The sequence below is a fragment of the Staurois parvus genome, unplaced genomic scaffold (assembly GCF_062004578.1).
Source record: "Staurois parvus isolate SC_StPar_1 unplaced genomic scaffold, SC_StPar_1.0 ptg000050l, whole genome shotgun sequence".
Taxonomy (NCBI): Eukaryota; Metazoa; Chordata; class Amphibia; order Anura; family Ranidae; genus Staurois; species Staurois parvus.
The window spans coordinates 492,291-510,136 of NW_028317846.1; the positions used below are offsets into that span (position 1 = coordinate 492,291).

Here is a 17,846-nt window from a genome sequence, read left to right on the forward strand (position 1 = left end):
ACTTTAAGTATTGCAGTGAAGCTGCTTTTTTCTTTTTCATTTTTGACAATCATTCATTTATTTTTTCTTTTAAGGTAGAGTTGAACGTTAAATCAAAGCTACAGTGGAATAGCAGGAATTGCAGCACTTTTAAAAATATGCTGGTTCATATTTTTGTGAATGACGGAATTAAAGCCCTATTACTGGAGAGATGAATTCTACTACACAGCAGCCGCTCTGCCCACCCCTCCTTTTTGCGGTCCATTTACAGAATACTCTGTATTTAGTTAATGGGTTCTCATACAAGCTTGCAGTGGCTGGGGGAGGGGCCAAGAGGAATAGCAGATAGAGGGGCTGGAAGCGTATCTACATCTTCTCTATCTGAAACCCCAAGGTCCAGCGTTGGAGCTCCGGGGGTATAGCTATAGTTGTACTCCCAGTGCGCAGTAAAAATGTAAATGGTAAACATAAAAATCCATGAATTGGCATATACCTTGTTGGGTTTAACCCCTTATAAACCATTTCATAAAAGTGCTGAAAGTCCCGGAGTTCTTCAGTTTATCTAAGTGTACTTGGGGCCTCTTGCCAATCCATTGATCTGCTGTAAAGCCCTCCTTTCTTAAAAATGTACATCTTGGTGTAGCTTCTCATAAATGCACAACAGGACTAAAGGGTGTAATTTTGCTTGGAGTTCAACTTCAAAGTGGAACTAAACCAGCCAGCTTTCTCAATAATGTAAAGTATGCACCACTTACTCCTGGGTGTGCGCTTCTGCAGCGGTGAGGGCTCTGAGCTCTCCACATCCACTCCATCCCCACATCTTCTTCTTCTGAGTCGGCCATCTTCATGCTTTGCAAGGATGAGGTAACTCCTTCGGATGTGTTTTTGAATTACATTATCTTTCTACTTGGTTCCATTCCTGGCATTTTACAAATGTGATACCTGTACCCTGCACTGTGCATGTGCTGTAGTCACTCTAAAGATTTAAAGCATTTGCTTGCAGATCAGTAAGAGTTTTTGGCTGAAGAGACTTATAATGTCTCGTTTACCAAGTGACTTTACCTGTTGGTAAATTGTTGTTTTCAGGGTCTATTACTGCTTTAAACTGATTTGGTTGCTTAACTGCTTCCCCCACAGTAGTACAATGTTACTATGGTAACATTGTACTATTCTGATAAAAGTATTAAAAAAAAAAGAATTGTAATTAAAAAAAAAAAACATATTGAGAATTTAAATTTTTTTTTTTTTAATGAATTTTTTTTTTTTTAACTGCTTGCAAACTGCTTACCCGGATTTTGTTGGCGAGCGGAAGCCTCCTATTTTGGGGTGTGAACGCACCTGCACCCCCCATTGCTCCCCCCCACCCACCCGTCAGTCCAGGGAGACAAGATAGAACACGGCATTTTACACACACACACACACACACACTAGATTAGCACATTTAACCCTTTGATCGCCCCGTCACCCAACCAGTGCCATTAGTACTGTCCGTATATAGAATTTTTCACTGATCACTGCATTCCTGCCACTAGCGACATCAGATAGCGTCATGTTCAGTAAGCGCCCCACCCAGCCAGGGTCAGCTAGCTTTAGATTGCCCGCACACTATCACACTCACACTATAGTTTGCTGATCACTGCCATTACTAGTATAGTGTTTGTACAGATCAAGATATTGATCATGAACAGAACTATATTAGTGCCTCTTTTGTATAGTGTCCCCAAAAACACAGATTTAGCAGGAACGGCCCTATTTGCTGCCAGCACTAGTGTTTAGCCCCTCCGCTGGTTTTCACAGAAGATTTGTATCAATTGATTGTGGGTCAAGGCAATTTATATGCACAGCAACACATCGCCGCCTTCCCAAATTCAGATCTTGCCAGACAATTTGCTTGGAAACCTATCATGGTTTATGAATTTAAAACTCTTTTGGGCCTAACCCTCAATATGGGTATTACAAAAAGAATGAATTGCGGTCATATTGATCCACAGAGCCAATTCATCATGTGCCCGAGTTCTCTGCTATTACATATATGCCCAACAAGGACCAGAAATGTACTGGTACGTTGCTGGACTTTGAGTGGTTATACCGGGTTGATGCCTGCAGCTACAGGCATCATCCTGGTATCATTTTTCTCATCTGGCAGTCGGCTTTCATGTAAAAGCAATCCTAGTGGCCAATTAGCTGCTGAATTGTTTTTATGAGCAGCGGGAAGGGCCATCCCCCCCTCCTACTGCCTTCCACAGTTTTTTTGGGCTCTCCTGTCCCACAGGGGAATCCGAGAATGCAGCTGGCAGTTCTGCTGGCTGACCATAGAGCTGGTCAGAGACCAGAATGGCTCCAATCATCTCTATAGTCTAAGAAATCAGAAGCTACGAGCATTTCATCTCTTCAGTTTCACAGGATATAAACAGCGCCATTTGTTAATTGGGAAAGCATCTGATCTTACCGATCTTGGTGAGATTAGATCATGTAAAGGCAGAGGAGATATCTAGAGTCTGATAGACCCCAGATTTCTCACAAAAGAATCTGACAATGCCCATTGAAGTTATAGGTGATATTTGCATCGCTTGTGATAGCATTAAAAGTGATAAAAAAAAAAATGAAAGAGACAATGTAAAAATAATAAACAAAATAACTAAGAAAAAAAGCACCCTTGCCCCCCCCCCGCGCACCTGCGTGCGCAAGTGTTGACCCTGTGCATGTAAACAGTAGTTGCACCATGAATGTGAGGTATCGCCGCGAACGTCAGATTAAGGACAGTAATCCTAGCTCTAGACCTCCTGTGTAAATAATATAAATTGATGACCTGTAAAGGCTTGTAAAGCATCGCCTATTGATAATAAAAATGTATGTACATTGTTGCCATTGCACAGGCATGCGCAATTTTAAAGCATGTCATGTTTGGTATCTATTTACTCAGCGTAACATCATATTTTATATTTTATGAAACAATTGGGAAATATATTGTGGTTTTGTGCATTCAAATTTTAAACAGTGTATTTTTTCCAAAAGATTTGCGTTTGAAAAATCGCTGCGCAAATACTGTGTGACATAAAAAATGTCAACACACACCGTTTTATTCTCTAGAGTCTCTGCTTTAAAAAAAAATATAAAATGTTTGGGGGTTCAAAGTAATTTTCTTGCAAAAAAACAGGTTTTTCATGTGAACATAGTGTCAGAAAAGCTTGGTCTTCAACAGTGGGTGATGTGTGGCAAAAGCTTCTAATGTTGTCCCTGAAATTCCAGGATAGTAGAAGCACCCCTCCAAATTATCCCGGTTTGGAAAGTAGACGTGAGTATTTTGCAGATCTCATTTGTTGCCACATGTTTTTGGAAAACGAAGAAAATTTATTTTTTCTTTTCTTTTTTTTTTCTTTCAAAACCCTGTGACAAAAATGATACCTGTAAAATACTCACCATGTCTCTTATCAAATTCTTTGGAGTGTCTACTTTCCAAAAAAGGGGTCATTTGGGGGGGGGGGGGGGGGTTACTATCCTGGCATTTTAGAGCCTCCGAAACTGTGATAGGTAGTGGGGAAGTAATATGAGGAAATATACCCTTTGAAAGTCTGGAGGTGGTCATTGTTTTTTGGGAGCTTGGAGAAGTAGAAGAATGTGTTTTGGGGTGTTATTCCACATATACCTATGGCATGCATGAGCAATATATCATTAAAATGACAACTTTGTGTAAAAAAAACAAACAATTGTCATATTCAAAAAATATGTGGCAAAAAATATCACCTGAATAAATGTGATAGGCAGTCAGAAAGTAAAAGCTACGTAAATTCCAATATATATATATATATATATATATATCAATATATCAGTTTGTAGACACTGTAACTTTCACACAAACCAATTAATATACATGTATTAAGGTTTTTTTTTATTTTACCAAAGACATGTAGCAGAATACATTTTAGCCTAAATTTATTACTAACTTTGAGCTAATTGGATATTTTTTATAACTAAAAGTGAAATATGTTGTTTTTTTTTCAACATTTTTGGTCTTTTTTTGTTTATAGCACATAAAATAAAAACTACAGAGGTGATCAATATCACCAAAAGAAAGCTCTATTTGTGTGAAAAAAGGACATACATTTTGTTTGGGTACAGCAATGCACGACCGTGCAATTACCAGTTCAAATAGTGCAGTGCCGAACAGCAAAAAATTTCCTGGTTAAGAAGGGGGGTAAATCCTCTGGAGGGCAAGTAGTTAATAGACATGTAAACAAAAGCTGTACCTGTGCTGCTGATTGCATCTCCATTGATGAGGAATCCTCCTCTGACATCTTTGTTGGAAGCAGGAAAGAGAAGAGTTTACAGCTTTTGCAGGTATGCTTCTGGGCAGGTTTACAAGTATTGATAGGGTGGATTTGAAGAACTGTAAAATGATCATCATATCTCACAACTGAAACTGTAGGGAGTAGCCAACACAAAAACTGCTTTTCTGGGAAAATTGCCTCATTAGTCTTTTCTACTTTGGCTACAGCATTAAAGTCGTAGCATTATTTTCTTTATGTAAATGGTAACTATGGTCAGAAATGTCACGGCTCGTAATCATGGAACAATGAATCAATTCTAAATATGTGTTAAAGCAGAACTTCATTTTCTCAATCAACATTGACTATTTGTAATCCTTATGCTGCTTGCATTAGTAAATAGATAGGGAGGTAAATTATATTTACTTGTTTTTAAACTTTTTATTTTATTTTATTTTTTCACATTTCTTCCTGGTTTCCAGGCCTATGCAAATTATGCCATTTATCCCAGGAGTCTTCAGGAGAGGGAGTATGGGTTTTCTCAGCTAAGCATACCGTCCTGCCTGAGCTAAGGGCAGAGGTATTTCGGGAAGTAAATGCTACATGAATTATCTGACATTACTCAGGATGGCCATGGCCTGAAATTCTAGGGTGTGTTTTTCAAAGTGATTTTTCAGCAAAATGAAGTATGGAGACATGGATGGATGGGGGAGTTTGCTGTGAATATTAATAAATGAATGAAATAACATGCTTGGTTTGTTATGCTCAGAAGCAGTGTAGTTCCACTTTAAAAAGAAAAGTGCAAAATCAGAAATCTATCAGAAACCAAGTAATTAGTAGAGGAGATGAGGATGGTGGTAGATACTGCATTGTTATTCTGTGAAGATGGATTTTGGAGAAAAAGCAAGGCAAAGAAAGTGATGTACGACAATTTTATGCTCCGGTTTTAACACTATGTCTTATTTTCCCATCCTTCTGCAAGCCACAGTGCTGCAATTGACCCCTATTTCTCCCACAACCTAACCACCTATATCTGACATTATAGCTTGGTACAGACAAGTACATTTTTTAATTTCATTTATTGATTTATTTTTAGATTTTTATTTATACCAAGCTTGTTTGAATTAATTTACTGTTGGCTGACTCCCTACCTTTGCATGTAGCCTGTTCCAAACATCAACTACTTATTTGTTAAAACAATGGGGTCAATTCACTAAGAGTTAAATAATGACTGGAAAAATGCGGTGAAAGAACGCATGCGGTAAAGTTTTTGCAACAATGCAATTCACGTCGAATTTTTGCAGTAAATAACTCTTGCGATTAAAATATCTGTATTACTGTAATTACTGCATATTTTCATGCGGTAATTTATCTCACGGTAGCTGGTTGTTAAGGAAGCCAGCCGCAGCATCCTTAATCGCTTCCTGACCGCCCTATAGCACATATACTGCTACAAGGCAGGGTTTGTGCACACCCTACCCGCGCTGCCATTCACAGCCTCGACTGTCAATCACTGGGTCCCGGCCGGTGATCACAGGACCATCAAACATTTTGTTGCAAATAGTCAACAGGGTCGTAAGAAACATGTTGAGAAAAAAAAGACGCAAAGTAACTGCTAAAGATTTGAGAAAAATCAAACTTGAAGCTACCAGGAACTCATTATCCTCCAGTGCTGTCATATTCCAGAACTATAACCTATCTGGAGTTCCGAGAAGTACAAGGTGTTCAGTGCTGAGACATGGCCAAGGTAAGAAATGCTGAAACCCGATCACCACTGAACAAGACACCATAAGTTGAAACTTCAAGACTAGGCCAAGAAATATCTGAAGACCGATTTTTTTTCAAAGGTTTTCTGGAGATTAGAGTGACTCTTGATGGACCAGATGGATGGGCCTGTGGCTGGATCAATAACGGGCACAGAGCTCTTCTTCGACTCCAGCAAAGTGGAGGTGGGGTACTGGTATGGGCTGTTATTAAAGATAAGCTAGTTGGACCTTTTTGGGTTGAAGAAGAACTCAAAATCAACTCCCAAAGTTACTGATAGTTTTTAGAAGACACTTTCTTCAAGTGTCTTCTAAAAAGTGTCTCAAGTGTTTCATAAATATCATTCTAAATGATATTTATGCAGGACAATGCTCAATTGCATTCATCGAAGTGCTGCACTGCCTGGCTAGCCAGTAAAGGCCTTAAAGATGAAACCATAATGACATGGCTTCCTTCCTCATCTGACCTAAACCCTATTGAGGTTCCTTGTGGGCCCTTCTTAAACGGGTGTTTTATGGCGAAGGAAAACAGTAGTGTCTGGGAGGCTGTGGTTGCTCTTGCACAAAAAGTTGATTGTCAACAGATCAAGAAACTGGCAGACTCCTTGAATGTAAGGCCTATGACTGTTATTGAAAAGTGGCTGTATTGGTCACTGGTTTTTTTTTTTTTGTTTGTTTTTTTGAAATGTTAGAAATGTTTTTTTGTAAATTTTGAGTTGTTTATAATTCTTACTTTAACAGATAAAAATAAACAAGTGAGATGGGAAAAATTTCATTTAGGTGCATAATAATTCTGTACACATAGATATTCTCCTAAAACAGCCAAAACCTCACTTTTACTTTCTTAAATATTCAGGTTTGAGGTTCATTAACTTTTTGGATTGACCAGAACACTGTAGTTGTTCAGTAATTAAATTAATACCTAAAAATACAACTTGCCTAATTAGTGTGTGTATGTGTAGAGATAGATATTGAGTGAACATGCATAAGCCAGTGACAAGTCCATTTGCACATTAAAAGGGAAGTCATCAAGATTGACAGAACTCCTTGGCTACTTTTATGCTGATTCTAAAAATGTTAATTGGCCAAATGGGCGGTTGGTTACTGTCTTGGGGAACAAGGGTTATGGACACTAAAGTTGGCCTTAGCTAGTCTTTTCATCTTAACAACAAGATCAAAAGTGTTTTTCAGGGGGGAAATTTTCTTTTAAAACAAAGATCATAAGCTAGTAGGGATTATTCATTTTGAAGCACAGATCTAGATCACACACTACTGTATGCATGGAAGCTACCTAGGTGCATTTTATAGATGGTACATATGCTGGATTGTGTAGTATCTCTGTGCTTGATATGAAATATTTTAAATGGGACTCTGAGGGATGTTGTTTATTGTAATATTTACAAGTATTCTACTGGATTTTGTCATCTGTTGCAAGTATCTTGTGACTGTTCTGGAATAAAAGAGCAGTAAGACAGTCTGGACTGTCCTAATAAATGTCTCTCTCTGGAATACAATCAATTAACTTGTTGCTGCGGAGATACTTATTAAGCCCCATCCCTTGTATATGACAACCATTAGTTTGAACTTTCCTCCTGCTAGTCTGAGGTCATGTCTCTGTGTTGTAAATTGCAGCTTTATATTGAAAATAGTGTCCTCCTGAACCCTATTCACACCCTTATCTGGTGTCCATATTGGAAAGATTAGCCCTCGCTTCCAGGCAGCACAGGGAGTGATTGGACATTTCTCCAATCAGGACATAAACAGCAGCATATTCTCTGTAGGTGTTCTTTTTTATTATGAATGCTGGAGCTGTATAAATGTAGTGTTTTTTTTCTTGGCCGAGACTACATTTTCTGACCATGTATTTATTTCCTTACGGTCTACGTCCTGCCATTTGTCATATATGAATGCTGAGGGCTGCCTACAAATCTTCCCATCCCATGAAACCTAAACATAGGTGTAAAAGTACATTTTAGCCTTGAAACACATAGAAAGGAGCACAGCTCACCTGCTTCGGGAATTTAAGCCCATCCCCCCTGCACAGATCATTTGTTTCATTAATCTCTTTATACATTACTCCATCAGTCTTCTGGTTTGTTGTGTGACATCACAGGTTCAGATATGTGAGTAATATTTTGAGCCCTGGTTGTATGATAATGTCCCCCTATCCTGGGCTCAAGGAAAGTGGGTTGAATGATGCTGACCATTATTTATCAAGAAGACTTGGGACATCTAATGGACAGGCAGGAATTACTGCAGAGTGCAAATCTGGATTAAAAATAATGCAGTAAAACCTGATTTTTTTTTTATGTTTAACACACATGGCCTTTGAGTTTTTACAGTTTTAAAAAGGCATTCTACGTTATCTGCAGCTGCAAGGTTTACAGTAAAGCATTAACGGTTCATTCATTGGTTTTGCTTGTTGCTCGGAATTAATCTTCAGCCTAAAACTGTGACAATCAATAGAGGGGAAGTTTGAAATGTCAAAAATAAGGCTTTCTTTCACAAAAGATTTATTGATTTTTTTTTTTTTTTTAATGGCAGAAGATGCTGTAGATATCCATGGAAAAGAACATACATAAAAGGGGAAGGCAAATTAGCGACAAATAAACATGAGTGTGTCATAAAATATGGGAGTACCAGAAGTCAACAGTAATGAGATTAGACTGGAAAGGGGAGAGATCACATTTTGTAACCAAAGTGAGAAGGTCAGGTGGGGGCCACTGTGGTATAATAAGATACTAGGGTGTTTCTTGCAGGGGAAAGGGGGGGGGGGGGAACTAACAGCATGAAGCATGTTTACTGCTTTAATATGTGACTGGGGTTCCATGTGTCATCTATGTCAGTAGAGTTTTTGTGCTTACAGTATAACTAAAGGCAAAACTTTTTTTGCAGTCTGTTCCCCAAATTTTGGGTTGTCCCCAGAGAAGTAATAGAGGGGAAAAGGGGACTCTAGTTTTGGTGACCTGGTGGTCCCCAAAAAACTCTCTTAAAGTGTTATCCCACAACGGTAAAATCAGTCTGTATATGCAGTAAAGCATGCTTGTTATAGTCACTGTGGAACCTAAGGGGTTAATCCTCTGCATTATATAAAGAGGCTGTTTGATCCTGTTTATTCTGCCCCTCCTCTTGTTCAAATGTCCACCTGATAAGACAGACTGAACCGGTAGCCTTGGGAGAGTTCACGTGATCAGAACAGGGCCAATCAGCCCTGCCCAGACAGAGGGTCAGGGGTTCTGCATTCTCCTAGAGCAGAAAGAAAACTCCTCCTACAAGCTTTAACCAGTGCTCTGCTGAAGTCAACAGACTGCTCTAACTGCTGATGAGAAAAGGTATTTAGCAGGTTATATTTACTAAAATAATTGCATTTCCATGTTCTGTGTACTGTGGGAGTACAGGGTTTGCAGGGCTTATCTCTCACTTCCTGTTTTGGATATGAGAGAGGAAGTGAAGATAAATCTCCCTAATTGGACCCAGATAACAAAAAGAAAATGATCGGTTATAATCCTCCCTTTTCTCTCCAAATTTTAATAGTTGCTGATTGCTTCTTTGCTGTGTCCTGTAGAATCCTGTAGAAATATTTATTTTCATGAGGATGTGCAGCCAGGACGTTTATTGAAAATTTTAAATATATTGTGTATTTTTTTTTTTTTTCTTTTTGCTCATTTTTTTTTCCTTCCTCTTGGAAAATGTCGTCCTGTAAACTGGGCTATATAGCAGTAGGAACATAGCTTGTCAGCACAAGGCTTTTGTTTTTCCTCTGGCCAGTGCTCGAATACAGCAGGCAACTTGCCTTGTAAAATGCTTTGGCAATCAGTAACCTGAACATTTGGAAACCGGAGTTTCTCAGCTCTGCTCATCAGTGTTTTTACAGTGTACCATAACACAGACATGATCATTTAGGGTCCATGCACACTAGGCAGTTGAAAAAATGCCAGAACCTCTGGCAGAAAAAGCAGCATAAACAGTACTCATAGCGGCTTGTATTCCATAAGTGTTTATGCACGCTGGTGGGAATTTGCTTTTATAAGTGGTTTTTCAAAAACATTCTCCTCTGTTCATTTTCACTATAATCAATATGCACTTTTAAACACTGAACGCTCTTAAACTCCTGGCTTATACACGTTTAGGTGTGTTTGTGTATCAAGCTGTTTTTTTTTTTTTTCTGGCCAAAAGCTCCTCTCAAAAATGCACGCCGGATGTGTTCTTTTTTTTTTTTTTTTTTTTTTTTTTTCAAGCCTTAAAACACTCCTCTGCAAATATGCCTGTAAACTCCCAAATGTGAATAGGCAAATAGGCTAAGAGAGAGCTGCTTCTACAGACTGAAAAAAAAAAGCCCACTAAAAGAGCTTGTATAAGCAGAATTTTTTATGCCCAGTGTGCATGAGGCCTTTGAAATACATTACAGTATTCTTAAAGCGGAGCTTCATCCAAAAGGGGAAGTTCCACTTTAAGGGCTGCCCCCCGCTCCCCATTAAGGATTGACACCTTTGAGGGGTGGGGGGGGGGGGGGTAGCGGGTACCCTAATTTGACAGGTACCCGCTTCCACTTCCGGTCCGATCACCTAGGCAATCGGAAACGGAAGGTGTCCTTCCTCCCTGCAGTCTTTTGGGACATGTGACAGGTCCCAGAAGACTACAAGACCATTCATGAAGCACAGCAGTGAAGCCTCAAGCAGTCACAGCCAGGTCTCCGCACTGAAGATGCTGGCCTCCAGGAATACAGAACGGCTGGTGAAACGGGCTGCGGGGGACACACCGAGGGACAGATAAGTGGCTGTTTTTTTAACAGTCAGCAGCTACAGTTTTTGGAGCTGCTGACTTTTATTTTTTGACAGGGTGAGCGTGAGCTGCTTTTACCTCCAGGGGGCGGGGGGGACACATAGCATTACTTATAAGGGCATCACAGACATAGAAAACTTCCCCAGTGGGGTCTCAGATGGAAATAAAAGCCTGAATGGAATTTTAGAGCTTTACCACTTCATCCAAAACTAAAAATAAACAGTATGACTTGGCTTGGGTTCTATATCACCTGCTCCTCCATGTAAGACAAGAAACCTCCTGCTTTTCCAATAAACAATGGCTCTTAATCTAATTATATTGCACATTGGGAACCCATGGAGCGGTGTGAACATGACATTTCAGAAACGGATATCTGTGATTGGGATTACAGAAATATGAAACAGTGGCTAATTCAGTGTTCTTGCCTTTGACTTTGTATTTAAAGAGTAGCTCATCCTCTCCTGCAGCTGCCAGCTCCAATCTGTTTGGCTATTATTTATCTCCATGGCAGTCTGCTGACTTTTCATTCATTTCTTCTTCTTCTCCGATTACGAAGTGTCCTTGCTGTGTTTTTGTTCCGGCAGGTACAAGGAGGGCGGAGAAGCTTTGCTGGTTCTGTTGCCATCTGAAGTGAAGGGGATGGCCCGACAGCTGGAGGAGAAAAAAGTGCCCATTAACGAAATCAAGTATGTATTCATCTCTGCTGGGATCACTGACCACTGTTTGTTTTCTTGATGAACGAACTTGGCAGAAAACGCAAATGCACGCGGACTTAGAAAAGTGCAGATAAACCTGGAATTGTGATAAAATAGATGTAAACCCTAAATAAATGACAATTAATTTGCTTAAAGTGCAACTAAAGGCAACACTTTTTTTTTTTTTTTTAGTTTTGGATAGAGTGAAGAGGGATTAGAACTCCTGTCTGTGCCACCTGTTAGGGAGATTCACCCTCTCTGTTTGTCCTGTTTACCATTATCATGTAAAGTGAAAGAGACCCCAAATATTGGGTTTTCCCCAGAAAAGTCAGAGGGGAAATTTTCCAACGGGGACACTAGTTTTAGTGGCCTGGCGGTCCAAATAAATTGGCTTAATTTGCACAGATTTTCTCACTTCCTGTTTTGGCTATGGAACAGGAAGTGAAGGTAATCTTCCCCAATGGGACACAGATGGCAAAAAATAAACTGACAGGGGTTATAACCCTCCCTTACTCTATCCAAAGTGGAAAAAAAGGTTTTGCCTTTAGTTATACTTTAAATCACTGTGTATTTTAAGCAATTGCCTTTTTTTATTAAATAAAATAAGGTTTTTAACTTTTTTTCATTCCTTGTTGTGTCCCAGTGCTCCCCACTGTATAGTTATTTGTGTAATTCCTAGAGTTCGGATTTAAAAAGTTATTTTCAGGTAATTGCCCCTGTTTTAAAAAGTGGTCCACATTACTTCTTAAAGTAGAGTTCCAGCTGAAAAAAAAAAAAAAAAAGTCATCAGCTACAAAAACTGTTGCTGCTGACTCTTAAAATACAGCCACTTACTTGTCCCTCGGTCCAGTGGTGTCCTCACCACAGCTGGTTTCACCGGCCATCTTCTCTCTCTGGCGCCGGCATCTTCAGTGTGGGCACCCGGCTATGACAGCTTGTGGCTTCACAGCCGGGTGCCCACTGCGAATGCGCTTTGTGAATATCCCTGTAGTCTTCTAAGTGTCCCATAAGACTACAGGGAGGGAGGGGGGGAGGACAACTTCCGCTTCCAATCGGCTTAGGCGACCTGTCAAATTCGGGTACCCACTCCCTCCCCGCTCCCCAAAGGTTCCAATCCTTAATGGGGAGCGGAGGACAAAGACTTAAAGCAGAACTTCCCCTTTTGGGTGGAGCTCTGCTTTAAAGTAGAATTTTGCCAGAAGTGAACTCCGCCTCCCAGGTGGTGTTGCTCCCCCCCTTAAGTGCCACCACTATGGTAGAGGCACGGCGTATTTGCAGATGTGGGTGGAGATACGCTTTAACTATCTATCAAATTTTCCATTTACATCACTAAAGCCTCATACACACTGGATGGTTACCCCGTGTTTGTCAGATCCTGGCATATTCGTTTGCCTGGTGCATCTGCATGCAGTATTCAGAGTCCAGCCATTGTGGGTAGGGCTCTGTGTGTTTTTTTAGAGATGTATGCTGAGACCACATAACTGTTATGAGCATACGTCACTGAACACATTCTGCCCGACATGCAAGCGCCAGTTGATACAATGTCCCGCTGCAGAATATATTAGCCTGTCATACACAGCAGGCAGCAGCTGTTTTTCACACTAGGCTCCTGTTTTTATTTAAAATTCAGATTAAATTTTTGGAAAGGATGAACAAAATGTTTACTTCCCAGATGAAGATCTCTTGTGTATAACTGTGCTTGTGTTTATATGCATTTCTGTGAAATTATATGCGTTTTGAGGCGGTCAGAATATCTAATCTGCCTCTGGATGCACATAATTCTAAACAGAATGTACCTAAGGGCTAGTTCACACTAGATGCAGTTCAGTGCGCTTTTTTTTCTGCGTTAAAAATGCATGCACGGTGTTCTGCATGTATTCCAGTGGCCCTGGTTCATACCAGGGCAGCCAGTTCCACTCAGTTTCCGGTGTAGAAAAAAAAAAGTAAAACATGCTGCATTTTTTCTGCACAGAAGCATACTGGAACATGGTGAACTGTAAGCAAAAACGTATCCGGATTGCATCAAGAGTTCATTTTTGTAGTGTGAACTGGCCCAAAAGGAAGTTAAATGCACATTGTTCACCCGCTCTGAGTAGCACAGCTGTCAGCTGCAGCCTAAATGAATATGCTGCAATAAAGAATAATAGCATTTTAGACTGGCATTTTACATACAGGTAGCTGCAAAGAACCATGGGATTTGTAGATTCCAGGTATTAGGTTTCCAGTTAAAAAGACCTCATACCTGACATCTCTTTTAGTATCCTTGTGAGGTTTATGTGCTTTAGTGGGCTGCAGGTTTCATCTAGGAATGGTGGACTATGCTGTTGACTACAAGGTTTGGCAGATCTGACGGACAGGTTGTGGGGAAGGGGTGGCGACAATGGAGACACAGAAAAGCTTTTTCTTTATTTTTTGTAACTATGCTTTAAAGAACAGATATCATTTGCAATCTATTCAATATAGTGGCTGTGTACAGTGGCTACCCCTTTGCCCCAGTTCTTTTACATCTGCTCCATTGTCTCTTGTTAGGAGGCTTGCATGAGAGAGATTGTTCCTTTTAATGGCTTCCTCCTCTTGCTTAGTAACAGATTAAAATGCAAATTTTAATGATTGAATAATGCAGACTACTTTACTATTATTATTCATCATTATTATTAAAGCTAAAGACTTTTCCCCCCAATTATTAAAATTAAAACCTTGTAATATGCTAAAAGCAAGATTACGCATTATACACTAATTGAAAAACAAATTAAAAATAAATTAGATTGAACAGCTGAATTACAGCATTATGTCAGTTTTTCTATAACTCTTATTCATTATCATATGTTCTCTGCTTAATTTTTCAGAATTAACCCTGAAAAGCTGTTGGATGTACAAGGGCGGCTGGAAGCGTTTTTGGCCCAGGAGCAGGAAATGAAAGAGAGGGCGCAGAGGGTATGTGTGCAACATCGAGATAAGTTGCTTCGCTTGGAAATCAGTTTTTTTGAAGAACGATCAATGAGTTTATATTTAGCTATCCGACATAATGTTAAACCGGTATTAGAAGCCCTTTAACCAGCAAATCCAAAGTAAGGCTTTTTTTTTTTTTAAAGAAAGCAATTAGAATTTTGTCCAAAATACAAAAATATGATTGATTTAATCATTTTAAATGACCCCCATGGGGTTCAAATCTGGCAGGGCAGGACAGACCACTAAAAACAAAAAGACCTCCAAAACACAAAAAATGGCAATCAGCGCAATTGTACAGGGGTTACAATGAGATTGAGTTCTGCAGTCACTTTTGCAGCAGTTGTTTTCCTGTTCTAGGTCACAATCCTGCACAATATCCTTTTGTCTCGGGGATTTGACCATCTCAACCGTGTTTATGCTTGTTATACAATGGTTTCCCAGAAACTGTCTGTGCTGTCATAACCTCTGATACCTCATGACACGGGAAAATAAATTGGCAGCTTCAGTCACAGAGGCCCCAGCTAAGCGGCACCAACAATTTGCCCTCTTTTGAGCTCAGTAAGCTCTGACAGCACTCCGTATTACTAGCAGTGCACGCAGTGAATAACGGAAGTGAGACTTCCCAGCTGTTAGCTAGGTGTCTTATCACACAGCGGAAGCAAAAAAAATGTCACATCACTTTTGTTTTTAACGTAAAACATGTTATCCCTTTCACACATACAAATCATGTAGAGTTTTTATATTTTTGGCTAATTCCTGTAAGCACCAAGAGACAGAAGTAGTAGTGCATTGGGGCAATGGCATCTGTTCCAGAATATTCTCTCACCTCAAGGAGGGAAAGAGAAGTGGAAGGGCAAAGTAGAGGGGATATGCATGGGAAGGGTGAGCTAATATGGAGGGTCAGTTTAGGAGACTAATAAAGTTCTTGAAGACAAAGGGTTCTTAATGCAATAGCAGACTTAGGCCTTAGGTGCAAGTAGGGTTAGTGGTTGCAGAGGTGGATAGTGGAGAAATTTAGTTTTTGGTGATTCGTTAGAGTGAATGGGGTGTCCAGCCACGGTGCTCAAGACTTTCAAAAATTTGATTAGGCATCCTCCCTTGTGTTTCCTGGGAAAGGGGATGATTGGATCCGTTAAGGTTTTTTTCCAGCATTGCAGTGTAGGAAGTTTAGTCTTTTTCCAAGCGATCGGGATAGCTCTACAGGCATAATGTAGCAGGAGTTCCACAAAGTATTTTTATATGCTTGTCAGTGCCAAGATATTAACTCAATGTGGGCATTCTTAGATAGTAATCAGGAGGGGGCCACAAAAAGTTGAAATCCAGATAAGATAGAATTCCATTTGCTTTTTTATGTGATTTATTTATAGGAGACCCTTTGTCAGTACACAAAAATCAGTATCGAAGCTTGACTCCAGCAAACGTTTTTAAGATTTAGATAGAGCAGGGAAAAGTGAAAACTTATTTCTGTCTGTAAACCTTTTAAGGAGTTTTTGAAGTTAGTAAATCTTTACAATAAGGAACCAAATGGCAATAAAGTCCTGAAAGATGCTCTAATTCTTCTCTGCTGTATTTCCAAAATTGAATTAATTAAACATTTTGGCTGTAGTCTGGCTTTAAATCTGAATTGCAGAAATAAAAGTGTAATACAGTAGTATGCTTTAAAAATTCAGATGCAGTACTCATTTATTTCACATGCTAAACTTGTTGAACGACGTATGCTGGCCATACACTATCAATCTCATAGATGTACCAAAACTATATAATATGAGGACGCACCAAAACTGTTCCTTCAGTGTGTATCAAATCAGGCAGGCCCATGCACTTAGATTTAAAGGATATTGTGCAGTCAGACTGTACACTCTGATTGGTCATCTCTGGGCCTTGTGCACACAGGCTCCAACTTGTATAAGAAGAATGTGTATAGCAGGCAGCCAGCATTTTAAAAGCTTCCAGCAAGCTTTGATCAGCATAGTTGAGGCCTTTAAAGCTGAACTCCAGGCAGAAATATTGTGACATTGAGTAAAAGTAATTTTGTACTTTTGAAGAATTACTCCTTGTAGTTTTTACATAGGTTACCAGGCTCTGAGAAATCAAGACTTCACTGATTTGTTTGTCCATATAATTTCTATGTTGTAAGACTGGTGGATACTATGCTGCCATTGCCTTGGCCACCAGACTTGTAATATCCCTTCTGTAGTTAGTTGGAGGATCTGGAAGTCTCAGGCACATTGCCAAAACCGCTCACTGTAATTGCATTGTTTGACAGGCCAGGAGACTTCAGGGCTGTCATTAATATCCATGGCTGCTGCAACAATCTTGCCTACATGCATACCCATTGTGTGCACAAATTCCAGTGTATACTGGGAATGGTAGTCTGAAAGAGCCACAATGAAGCAAACGGATTGATGTCCTTTCTGAGATTCCTCCTACCAGCGCCCAAGCATAGCAGATATTTGCAATATGTATTGATGAAATCATTGACAATTAAAAGGTGAGCTTTGCCAAAAAAAAGTAATAAAAATGCTCATTTTTACTGTACTATAGGAAAAAAACATTGGATAGTTTTTCACTTTCCTTAAATTCAGCTGTAACGCAAACTTCAGTTCCAATTTTGGAATAATAGATTTAATAGATCAGTGATTCTAAACCCAAATTGTTTTTTAACTTGATGCATTCCCTGCATTAAGGTAAATACTTCCCCCTACCTGTCCTAGCCCCCCTGCCCCTAAATGGCATCTCTCATCGATCCAGCATTGTCCCACTGGCAGCACCGGTGCTCCCTCTTACAAGTTTCAAAAGAACGATAACCTTCTGTTGCTGTCAGTCAAATTCTGGGAGACTGGAGTGGATGGGCATAGCTGAGCCTTGCTGTGTGTGTCTATGGAAGCACACAGCCCAGACCGAGTGCTTTTTCGCACAAGTTCTCCCTCATCACATGGCTTGCTGAGTGGGCACTCAGAAGCCGAAGGAATGGAGAGCACCAGCGTGGGGACACCAGGAGGTAAACGACTGTTCAGTGCAATACCATTGCACAGAGCAGGTAAGTATAACTTCATTTTTTATTTTGATTTAAAATAGTGTTTAATATTATTTTAATGTTAGTACTGACTGTCATTTTATAAAATTAGCTAGCTGACTTTCAGAAAGCTTCAAGTAGTGCTGAAGCCTACCAAAGTCTGTTAGCAGCTTGTTCTTAATGTGGGAACACCCCCACCCCGTTAAGATCTGTGTTTAACACTCCTAAACTGGTGTTGAATGGAGCTTTAATTGGCTCTTTCACATGCGCTGGCTGAGCCTGTCCAACATAATGCCTAGTGTATTTCTTTCAGCTGGGCAGCCCAAGTGCAGCAAATAGACTGCGTCAAGTGCGTTACAATGTCCGGTGCAATGCGGTGTCCAGTGTCCAGTTCGTT

General features: G+C 39.9%; 1 protein-coding gene across 1 annotated transcript in view; it reads left to right on the forward strand.

Moving 5' to 3' along the window:
- DDX10 (DEAD-box helicase 10) overlaps nucleotides 1-17,846 on the forward strand; it is a 301,809-nt gene that overhangs the window by 35,777 nt on the left and 248,186 nt on the right. Inside the window, exons 10-11 of the mRNA XM_089666084.1 lie at nucleotides 11,374-11,475; nucleotides 14,331-14,418. Of these exons, the coding sequence (XP_089522210.1) occupies nucleotides 11,374-11,475; nucleotides 14,331-14,418 (190 nt within the window). The remainder of the gene's footprint in view (nucleotides 1-11,373; nucleotides 11,476-14,330; nucleotides 14,419-17,846) is intronic.